A 12,251-nucleotide genomic window follows, 5' to 3' on the forward strand; every position below is an offset into this window, starting at 1 on the left:
TATATACACACACCCATATATATGTACATATATATATCCACATATATGCACCTTTATATATGCCTATATAAAAAAACCTAAAATTCCTAATGAAATAGAAAAATCCAAAAACAACCAATGCAAGCAATCAATGGGAAACAAAAAACAAGACCCCAGAACATCCAAGAGAACCCAATTAACAATAACAATATAACCTATCAAAAGAGAAGCCCCAACTAAAAACAATAAAAACAAACCAAAAAAAAACCCCAAAAAGGTCGAAAAAACAAGAGATAATCAGTTTCAATCTTGGCTGAAGTCCGCCAAGCTCTCCCCAGGTTTTCCTCTACAATACAACCACTCCTGTGTGACTTGTGGGGGCAGAGCCAGCCACCTTAATATAGGTCTATGTAAGATGAGTGGAGTTATGAGGTATGATTGGTAGTTTTTTTATAGTCAGTGTTATTTCTGCTCCTGTCTGTCCAGAGGCACTCAGATTCCTGTGCTGTGGATTAGATGTGCGTCTTCGGGTGCTCTTTCCACTGGGACTGTTGGAGGGTGGGGGATGGGGTTTTCAGAGCTACTGGAAGGCCTTCCTGTGCCTCAGCAGCCAAAGCTGTTCTGCTCCCACCTGCAGCCTTTTCTCATGTAAATTACTCAACCCCCAGGGAGTTGAAGCACCTTTGTTTTGGCTTATTTCTCTCTTCAGAAGTCAGTTTCCAGTTCTGGCCAGGGAGGGGGACAAGGATTCTAAGGGAGGGTGGGAGTGTGCACTTATTTATGCAGTTTATCTTTCCTATCTGAGAGAAAAGGGGAAAAAAGAAAGAGAGAGAGAGAGAGAAAAAAAGAAAGGATAAAGAAAAAAAGCCCCTTCCAAAGCCAGGCACCCCCTGGCTAAGCTGCTCGCGTCTCCACCCCTGTGGGATGTGGGCTGTGTCTCCATGCTTCTCACTTCCCTCTTCTCCTCCCCGGTTTGAGATTTCTGCCCCAGTAACTACGCGCCCTGTGGATCCTGACGAACACCGGGCGGGATGGTCAGCACCAGAGGCTGAGTGCTTCCAGATGCTGCAAAACAGTCTGCCTTGTCCTGGATTCTCTCAGCTCCTCAGCCATGGGAGCAGACAGACTATGCCCCTGTTCTGCTTCACGCGCGGCCTGAGGATTCTGCCTAGCGCATGCGTGCTGGAGGGGTAGGGAGCAAGCGGTGGGCAGTCTCCGACCTGCTGAGACCCCCAGTCTCCGCCAGTGGGCACGAGCAGTCTATGCCTCCATTCACGCGCCTTCCTCTTCCGTTCTGCTTCGTGCGAGGCCTGAGGATTCTGCCTTAGCGCGCGCGCGCGGGCTGGAGGAGAGGTGAGGAAAGTCTCCGATCTGCTGAGATCCCCAGACTCAGCAGCCTGGGCGCTGCCTGTGTCTCCCTGCACCTTGCCTCCCTCTTCCCGAACCCGCAGGGTCTGCCCACCTCTAAGTAGTCAGCGTGGGAGTCCCTTCCCTGCTCAGCGTGTTTCGTAGAGTTTTGTTTTCTGTGCTCCAGCTGCCGAAATTGCCGTGGCTTGTGAGGAATAACTCAGGGTGACCTCCTCACTGCGGCCATTTTTTTCTCCTTCCAAATTGCAGTTTTCTGATTAGAAGCCATTCCAAGTATACAAAATGAATTGTAGGTTATTTAAAGTCTATTCTTGGGCCGGCTGAGTGGCGCATTAGTTAAGAGCTGCCTTGGGACGCCAGCTCTGAGCATCAGGGCCCCAGTTCAGATCCCACATGAGGGCCAGTGACACTGTGCCCTCTACAGCTAAGATGGTGAACAACAGCTTGACCTGGAGCTGGGCTGCCGTGAGTCTCCAGCGATGGTGTAGGCTGCAGTGGGGCTGCAGTGGGCTGCCGTAAGCTACTGTGTGTGGTCAACAGCCAGCATGAGCTGCCAAGAGCCACCATGAGTGGCCGTCTAGAGGCCGGCAACTGATCCACCTCACCCTGGAAGAGCGCAATGATAATACCAACATGGGCCAGTGAAGCGACGTCCTCTACAACTAGACTGAAGAACAAAAAGGACAGTAACTTGTCTGTTTCCCTTCTCTGATTCCCCAATGCTGTTCTCCTCCTGCAATTCCCCCAATAAAATCTTTTAAAAATATAAATGAAGTCTATTCTTGTATTAAATATTTTTTAATTTAATTTAATTTTTTTCAATTACAGTTGACATTGAGTATTATATTCATTTCAAGTGTATAGCATAGTGTTTGACACATATAATTTATGAAGTGATCCCTATTCTTTTATTATGTTTTTAATTAAAGGAATATATAATTTAGCTGACACCAAACTTTGTTTTTTCTATGTGGTATTGATGTTATAAATTTTCTAATGTAAAATGGGCAAAATAGAAGAAAGCTCCTTTAAGTCCTCTGTACCACTTTTCAAATTTCCTGATTTGGTGGGTTTATATAGAACCATGGGTAAGATTCCATGCAAGGACAGCCATGGCTCTTGCACCCCTTGCTCAATCTGCCCTGAAATAAATCTGCAAGAAAGCCTGGTTTTGTACTTTAAGTGGTGGCTTAGATGTTAAGAAGTCATGAATTCTAGTTTTTGTACTTCCTTCAATGGCTCATTTGCTGTTTGACCTATGGAAGTTAATAAATGGGTTTTGTGTTTTTTGTGAAGTACGTATAATTATAGGAAACCTTAGCTAGTTCTTTCATGCCAGGACCCAAAGGATGATTATAGTTGGTGACCAGTAACCAGTAACCAGTCTTGCCTTGACTTTGCTTCTGCAGAAATCATGTGCAGAAAGGCTGCTCTCTGATAATTACTCCATCTCAACTAATTTAACTAATTTAATTCATCCTAATTCAACCTTTTTTTTAAGTTTAATTCAACCTAACTAAGCATGCTTTCTGGCCAGAAACACAGTTGATTTACTCTTAATGAGAAATACACTGGCTGAATGGTCTAGAATATGCCAGTGGCCTGCGAGTACATTTTCCCAGTACAACAAAATATAGATGCAAATGTAGATTCATTTACATAGAATCAGAACAGAGGAATTGGGTGGCATTATGACATCGGTGAGATCTGGTTGGAACCAAGAGAGGCAAGTTGCTGAAGGGGCTTCTACCAAACCAGCCCAATATCTTAGAATAATTCTGGGAAATTTTTAAGGATGTTTAAGGATTCCAGTGATGCATCACACTTCAAGTGCTGGGAAAAACTAGAGTTAGTAGGTCAGGCAAAGGTTATAACAATTAAGATTTATTAAAGAAGATTCTGAATTGTACCTAGACTGACTTTTATTCCCAAACACTTATTATGAAAATTTTCAAACAGACCGGAAAGTAAAAGGAACTCTATGTACAGTGAGCATCCATATACCCACCACCTTTGACATTGTAATAGTCTATTTATTTAGTCTCTCCATCCTTCCATCTGTTAACTCAATCTCTTATTTTTATGCATTTCCAAGTAAATTGCAGACTTGTAAATTGCAGACTTGTACACTTTTAAAAAACTTTTTACTTTGAAAATTTTTAAAAACTCACAAAAGCAGATATAACAGTATAATGAAGTCCCAGGTACCCATTACCAGATCCACCAATTGTCAACATTTTGTTGGTCTTGTTTTATCTTTCTTTCACCCACACTTTTTTTCTTGAGTGGTTTAAAACAAATAACAAATTTCACTCACAAATATTTATATCTCGAACTTATAAGAATGTAATACATTACTGTTTAACAAAATTATTTTCTTTATCTGATACCTAGTCCTTGTCAGTTTGCCTCGATTATCTCAAAAAGTCTTTTTATATTTGCTTTGTTTGAATCAGGATTCAAATGACATTATCTGTAAACTGATGGTTCCATCCAGATACATGATGATATTCCATGCCCGTTATTTTGGCAAGATGACATCATAGATGGTGCTTGTATTTCTTTTTTTTTTTTTAAAGATTTTTATTGGGGAATTGGGGGAGGGGGAACAGACAAGTTGCTGTCGTTTTTTTGTTCTTTAGTTGTGGAGGACGTCGCTTCACTGGTCTAAGTTGGCACCATCATTGCGCTCTTCTTAGGTGAGGCAGATCAGTCGCCGGCTTCTGGACGGCCGCTCCCTGCGGCTGCTGGCCTCTCATGCTGGCTACTGGCTACACACGGTAGCCCATGGCAACCCACTGCCGCAGGGGCTGCAGCCTACGCGTCCGTAGGCGACTCACGGCAGCCCAGCTCCAGGTTGAGCTGTTGTTCAGCATCTTAGCTGTGGAGGGCAGTGTCACTGGCCCTCATATGTGGGATCCAAACCGGGGCCCTCTGGCGTCCCAAGCCAGCTCTTAACCAATGCGCCACTCAGCCAGCCCGGTGCTTATATTTCTTATTACACTTCCTCCAGCACATGATGTCTGGTCATCCTATCATTAGTGGTTCTAAGACTAATCCATGGATTCAAGTGTTGGCAGACTGATGCCTCTAATATAAAGTTTACTGTTAAGCAATCACAAAATTATGATCATTTCCTAAATGCATTAATTTGGATTTTTAAAATGATGACTTTTCTAACTCATTTTTTTCTGCATTTCTTATTTGGAAGAAGTTTTCCCATCAACTACTCAGTAACTCTGAAATGCATTTTTTTTTTTTTACCACAAAGGCAGGATAAAATGAGTGATTCTGTCTCTTTACTAACCAATTTTCAGAATAATGAGTTATTGCCCTAGCAGCCTCCAAAGGTTTGTTTGTTTATGTTTTTAATTGTGGTAAAATATGCATAAAATTTACCATCTTAACTATTGTCACGTGTACAGTACAGTAGTGTTAAGTACATTCACATTGTTGTGCAGCCAATCTCCAGAACTTTTTCATCTTATAAAACTGAAAGTATCTGTACCATTAAACAACTCTCCATTTCTCCTTCCTCCAGCCCCTGGCAATCTCCATTCTGTTTTCTCTTTCTATGAGTTTGACTGCTCTAGGTACCTTATGTAAGTGGAGTCAAAAAATATTTGTCTTTTTGTGACCAGCTTATTTTACTTAGCATAATGTCCTTAACATTCATCCATGTTGTAGCATGTGACAAGATTTCTCCTTTTTATGGCTGATTTTTTTTTTACATTTTATTATTTTTATTTATGTTTTTAAAAGAAGTCATGGATTTTTATATATTATCTGTGTCAGTCCATTGCAATCGTAATTCTTTTTGGTGCTCAAATTGTCCCATCTTTGGCCAGTGGGAGTCCCTCCAGGATATTCCCTGAGGCTTTTGACATGCCTCAGTAGTCTCTGACAGTTTCCTTACTTTCCAGTATAACAATGCATCCCAGGCTCATCTTGTGTAATTCCTGCCCCAGATCTGGAATAGGGAATTTCTCTAAGGCGCTCCACTTCCTTTTAATATCTAAATACCATAGTCTAGGCAGCAATATAGGCTTAATTTTTAACTCTTTCTTAATAGTATATTAATTTTTAAATTATAGTAAGAGCGTAAGAAGGACAAACTGTAGTTAACGTGGAAATGTGATCTATTTTTGTTAACCACATTTAAGAGGAGCGTGGCTACCTATGCAGTGATTTGAAACTGTGGCCTCACACTAGAATACTCTGTGAGCCTTAAAAAATTGTGATGGCTGAGCCACACCCCAGGCCAATTTTACTCTGTAGGAGTGGCACCAGGCACCTAGATTTTACAGAGCTTTCCAGGTGGTTTCACTATGCAGCCAAAGTTGAAAATGCTCATCTAGCAATGAAATCATAACCACAATAAAGTAAAAGTTAAAAAAAAAAGATACTTGGACTCTAGAAGTTCTCTTAGTCCAGGATAAATTAGGTTCTAGGCTTTTCTGTATAACCTATCTTCTACTTACTTGATTAAGGGGCCTTATCTCTTGACCGCTTATTCCTTTTCGAGCCCTTTGAGCCTCACCTTTGTGCGTGGCCTACTCCAAACTCTTTGGAATCTAATGTCTTTTCTAATAATGGGCCCTTGAGCTATTCTCTACTGCTCGGGCCTACTTCTACTCTTTGAAATGTATTATCTTTTCAAATAAACTACTTTTTCAGTGTTTTTAAAAAAAATGTGGAAATCTCATAAGTAACTCAATTTTACAAATCTCTAATGTGTCTCCTGTTTCTGTTTTATAGATCTGAACAAGCACAAGCCTCAGGCTTAACGAGGGCACTGCTGGGTCAATGTGTTGCCACCTTGAAAGAACAGGATAATTTGATCAAAGAGGTACCTAAGCTGTCTGAAGTTTTCCCACTTGAAAACATGGACCAGAGGACAAGGGTTAGTCAGTTTTTAAAAATAGTTTCAAGATGTACAAGATACTGATTTGAGGAAATAGTTACATTCTTAATAATGATTAATGTATTTGAAAAAATGTAAGTAATAAGTGAGATTTTGTGGTTTGATTTAACTTTCTGATCTCAGGCCTTTTGTGTATTGTTTTGTGTGGGAATCTCACTTCCTTATATAAAGTTAATTCAAGTCCTGGAGGTAACCTAATTAAACATATCTACCACAACTTTTTCCAAGGAGCTTAGAAGCATCTTATAGCATTCTGATTTTCTTTCTCTACTCCGTACTTTAAAAACACCGTATGGTTTGTCATTCATGTCAATTCAGCAAAAACGTATTGCTCCATTTCTGCACATCGGCACCAGCCAGATCTATCCGAGGGAAGGAGATAAGTACAATGTGACCCATTCTGGGGAAAGGCATAGTGGGATGCATGTAAAATAAGAAATTGACAAAGAATATAGCTCTTCAGAAAAGGGAAGCAAGTCATCTGGAGAAGCAATGAGAGCAGACTTTACAATGGAAGGATTAGAGGGGGTATGAGGTGACCCTTAAGAGACTGACAGGATTTTGACAGGCGAAGAGTACAGGGTAAGGCAACAGAGAAGGGCTGTTATGAGCCAAAGAACAGACCAGGAAAGCCAACATGTATTCAGGAAATGGAGTTGGAGTCATCCTCTGTGGCTGAAGTGTGGCTCCAGGCTGGAGATGGTGGGCAAGAAAGTCCAAGGTCATCCAGGCCCAGTTGTGCAGGGTTCATCCCAGGCTAGGGAGCTTGTGTTTAGTTTACTAAATTTTGGAAAGCCACGGAAGCCTTTTGAGCAGGAATTATAATAAGATTCTATGTTGTCTTAGGGAATTTCATCTGCTTAGATTAGAATTGAGACCATGGAGGAGTGAGCCCTGTAGATGTTCAGACAAGTCAAGGAGGGGCCTGACTTAGGAGCTGGTGCAGAGGGACAGTTTGAAGATGCTGAACACAAAATGGAAACTGATGGAGCAAACTCCCAAGAGAAGCACAAGGGGAGGAACCAGAAACCCAGATTTAGAGCATTCCCATCATAGCCTTTGTCATTACCTAGAAAAGCCATAGTCAAAGAGATGGTCTTTCTTCTCCTAAATTTAATGTCTTATGAATTTGTCTTATTTCAATTTTTTTTTCATCTAAACACATAATGTGAGGTTTTCTGTCTTTGATCCTTTTTAACTTTTTATTTTCATCATGCACATAATTCAAGGATTCCACACATGCCCCTCCTGGAGGCAAGACTTGCCACTTCTGTCTCGAAGTCACACACTTGTGCTGCTGTGTGGTCCAGAGCCCCTGCCATTGTTTCTCAGGCCTTTCAGAGCACCTTCTGTCCTTCTCAAGCCCCTACCCTTTTCCTTGCCCCTTAAGTTAAAAGAGAGTAGAAGGACTTTTAAAAAGCATATCAAACATATATACATAGAGTGATATAATGAACCTACCAATCCCATGCCTACCAACTCAAATTCACATACAAGTATGTTGTTACCATTGTACCATATTTGTTTCATCTTCCTTTGCTCCCCCTCTTCCTACTTCCCTTCTCCCTTTCCCCTCCTTCTCTCATCTTCTTTCTCTCCCCCTTTCACCTCCTCTTCTCTCCCTTCTCCTGCTCTTTCTCTCCTCTCTCCCTTCCTTTTCTCCCTCTCCTCTTCCTCCTCTAGCCTTCTTCCTCCCCCCTTTCCTTCTTCTATAATAAATTATTGCAGCTATAGATAACAGCCCCCATGTGCCTCTCAAGGATCCCATGCTCCTTTTCAAAAATAGCCTTTTGTGTATCCTTCCTGCACACATTTTCACTTTACTGCATTATGTGTGACTCAGTAAAAACATAGTTTTGTTTTGGTTGAGATATTATACCATGTGTGTGAATGTTCTTTAAGAAAGAACAGTGTTCTTTAGGAATAACAGAACCTGTGCTTTTAGATCCATTCCATATCTGTTGATAAATGTAGATCTTAAAAAGGATTTTTTTTAGATTCCATTGTCCATTTTATTTATTACTGTTTTGTAACAACATTGTTTTCCATTTATGTTCACAGCAGGTACATCACATCTCAGCTGTGTCAAGGGTGAAATAAGCATTGGTCAAATGCGCTTTGCTATCTAATCATCTTTTTTTAAAAAAAAGTATGCTGTTTATGTCAGAAAACGTATTCCAAATTCCAGACAACCAATCCACTCATAATTTTTCAAATAATAACCCCATTATTAATGGGGGGGGGCCCAACTAATAATTTAGGAATCAGATGATATTCTGCTTTGTTCCTTTTTAGATCATCATGATCTCATCTTAGTGACAATCATAAAAATTACCAATAAGTTAATGACAGAAACCTATCCTTAAAGATGGAAATAAGGAAGCAGGTTCACAAACTGATAGGTTGTGACTGAAGAAATGTACAGCTCCAAAGAACAATGTGACCAAAATGACATGGGCAAGGTATGCCTTGCAAGCTTTAGGACAAAATGCTTTTGTGGTTTCCAGGACTGTTTTGGTTTCACATCATCTTTTTACAACATATATATTTAGTAAATAGTATGAGTTAAATATTTCTCTGTAGATAAAATTCTTAAAAGTAGGCGATTTTCAAAATTTAAGAAAGCTCTACTAGCAATTACTTGGTTAAGAGTCTAATGAAGCTCAGAAATGTTTACTTTGATCTCTTGAGTAAATGGCTAATTAAACAGCCACATGTAAATGATGTTTACCTGTGGGTCCTCTTGCTGTCAGCAGGAGTCAATCTGTCTCTTGAGTAAATACATCATTAAAACCCCGGAAACTCAGATTATGTCCCCTTGAGACTAGATAAGATCCATAGCACCCGCATAACCTATTAGACAATTACATAATTGAGCTGTATGCTTTAAATCAGAAAAATTTGTAATTGCTTTATGTGAAAAAAAATGAGTTGGATGCTTCATTAAAATACAAAGTACCTTAATACTCCTTTTCTCCTAAATGATGTCTGTTTCCACCCAGGAAAACTCCAGGCAAAGCAGGTATAGAGTAGGTCAGTCAGGTGCTTCCACCACACACGCATCAGACAGACATGTGACTGGTCACAGAAATCCCTTAACCTCTCCCTAAATGAAGTGCTAATTTCTTGTTCTTATCTTTTGAATACTCATTTGCTGCTCATAAGAACACTTTCCCATATTTTTAATGCTACATAGATTAAAATCCCCTTCCTCTCTTATAACTCAGATGTAACTTTTTTTTTTTTAAGATTTTATTGGGGATTTGGGGAAGGGGAACAGTGTTGGGGAATTGGGGGAGGGGAACAGCCAAGTTGTTGTCCTTCAATCTTAGTTGGGGAGGGCACAACTAGCTCAGCTCCAAGTCCAGTCGCCATCCAGCCGCTCAGCTCGAGGTGCCGTGTTCAATTTTAGTTGCAAGTGGACATAGCCCACCATCTCATGCGCGAGTGGAACCAGCAATCTTGTTGTTAGGAGCACGTGCTCTTACCAGCTGAGCTGTCCAACCACCTGTTGGCAGCTCAGCAACAGCTCAGCTTGGGCACAGCTCACTGGCCCATGTGGGAATCGAACCGGCAACCCTGCTGCTCAGAGCTCATGCTCTTAACCAACTGAGCCACCTGGCCGGCCCTAGATGTAACTTAAGTGATGATGCTTGCATTTCTCTTTAAACACTGAAAAATTACTTCTGGTATGCAAGAGGAAGGTTCTTGAGGAAGTGTCAGTTAAATCTGTGTTTTAAGTGAAAGTGTCATCACCTGTCTACATCCATGATTTTTAATTATCTTGCCTTTCTGTACCTGTATTAATAGCACTGATCTACAATTAGAAGGGATTTCAGTTATTATTAAAAGTAAATGCTTTCACATTCACTTTCTTTTTGTATTTGTACCACCCATCACAGAAATCGTTTTTTTTCGAGCTGGCATCTGTTTTCTTTAAAAAAACTAGCAGGAAGAAAGCAAACTTGGAATGTTAAAGTAAACAAAAAGAAGAAAACTGCCTGTTATCTGACTCTCCATATTACTTTTGACTTTGTAGCTTATGGATTTTAATATTTAATATATTGACATGAGTTTTACTGTTTGTGTACATATCTTCTTTTTTCCCCAGTTGTTGCAAGTGAACTTCCTTTCATACCATCACATGTTCTACATCATTCCAAATGGCTGCCCAGAGACTCCTGTATGGATATTCCTCTATCTCTTTAACCAGGCTCCTGTTGTTGAGCATTAAGTTGTTTTTAATTTTTTCCTTTAGTAAAAAAGTTTCAAAGAACATCTGAGCAGTTCAGTTTTTACAAATATCATGCCACTTCCTTAGAATAAATTCCTACATGTAAAGTTGTTGAGTCAGAGAGTATGTGCATCTGTCAGGCATTTACTATGTACTGCCAGGTCTCACTATGGAAGGGTCATCAGAGTTATCAGGAATGGATGAAAATATCATTTCTCTGAGCTCTTTATGAAACTGGATACTATCAACTTTTTTTTTTTTCGAGAACCAAATTGAGAAGTGCAAATGACATCCAATTTTTTTGTTCATTCAACCTTTAGATTACAACTGAGGTCAAACTTTTCCCTTACTTATTAGCCGTTTATACAGTATTTCTTCTTTTATTATTTGCTAGTTCATGTTCTTTGCTCATTTTTCTATTAGGTTAGTAATATTTTTTTCTTATTGACTTGTAAGAACTCTTTTTATATAAATTTGTACAATTTGTTGCAATATTTTGAGTAGTTTGATTTTCACCTTTTATTTTCCTTAATGGTGTTTTGGACACAAAGCCTTTTCCATTAATATCTTTATTTATCTATTTATGCATTTGAGTATTATAATTGATAAGTTTCTGGATACAAATTAAGAGTCAGCCATCATGACTCTTGGGTTCTTGACCTAGCAAGATCCATATTTAAAACGAACTTGGAGAAAAATTCGAGTAGAATTGAGCCAATAAATCTAGGTATCCTGCTAAGTGTAATTCACAGGACACTTTATCTTTCTTAAGATCTGAAATATGGAGGTATCACCACCAGTCATTTTGCAAATAGTATGTGCCTTAGCATTCAATTTCTGAGTCTTTTCTGCTGGCTCTTGTGAAGGCAGAAAAGTGAGGAACTAGTTTGTTGGAATTGACTTAGGCTTCAGACTGCTAAGAACAGTGAGACAGTCTGCAGTCTTCCCTCCTAGCCTCCAAATGTATGAATTCAAAGCGAGCCTTTATTAGTTAACAGATAAGCTGAAACCAATGCACAGTCCATTCATAAGCACTATCAGAAGGCCCATGGTAAAATTGTTGTCTGATGGCATTTTTCAGACAGAGAGCTCCGATTTACAGAGTGGTTTCAGACACAGCATGAGATGTGTAAAGCAGCTTGTTCACTCTTCTCTGGGCTTTTGTTCCATTGCTGGTATGGGATTGTGTTGTCAGTCTCAGACTGCAAGCACCTTCAAATCAGGGGTTTCTTTAGAAATACGCTTTCTAAAAGATCTACAAACAATACACATGTTTTTTCTGACTCTGCACAAGTTGTTTTTGACTAGAAACCTTCTGACCATTTCATGTCTGAGACTGACTTTTGTTTCGGTCCTTGCTTTTCGTTATTCCCTGCTTACTAGGGACTTGTATTGTAGATTCCTTTACAATGATGATGACCCATTGGGAAGATCTGCTTCTCTCTCTGTTGGCTCCAAGCTCCAGTAGAAGTCAGTCCAACCATTCCCATGTTGTAATTTGATCATTCATCAAAACTCTGATAGATATAAATACTCATCTTTGAGAAATTATCTAAAGAATTATCTTAAAGATGAGTCTTTTTATAAATGTCTCTATCAAAAAAAGTAGAAAAATCCTAGAGATATGAGTAAATGAGTGAAGATAAATGGGATAAAATATATGAAATAAATGAAAATCTGCAGTATGCTAACCACTTTATTTACCTCACCATGGTAGAAAGGAAGGAAGGAAGGAAGGAAGGAAGG

At 39.7% G+C, this 12,251-nt stretch overlaps 1 protein-coding gene across 6 annotated transcripts in view; it reads left to right on the top strand.

Moving 5' to 3' along the window:
- KIZ (kizuna centrosomal protein) overlaps nucleotides 1-12,251 on the top strand; it is a 145,322-nt gene that overhangs the window by 97,217 nt on the left and 35,854 nt on the right. For 5 of the 6 annotated variants that reach the window (XM_019628166.1, XM_019628168.1, XM_019628170.1 and 2 more), the window contains one exon: nucleotides 6,106-6,250. In XM_019628166.1, coding sequence (XP_019483711.1) covers nucleotides 6,106-6,250 — 145 coding nt within the window. The remainder of the gene's footprint in view (nucleotides 1-6,105; nucleotides 6,251-12,251) is intronic. The other variant, XM_019628167.1, reaches the window with a different exon arrangement.

This window comes from Hipposideros armiger, unplaced genomic scaffold, assembly GCF_001890085.2.
Source record: "Hipposideros armiger isolate ML-2016 unplaced genomic scaffold, ASM189008v1 scaffold_752, whole genome shotgun sequence".
NCBI classification, from domain to species: domain Eukaryota; kingdom Metazoa; phylum Chordata; class Mammalia; order Chiroptera; family Hipposideridae; genus Hipposideros; species Hipposideros armiger.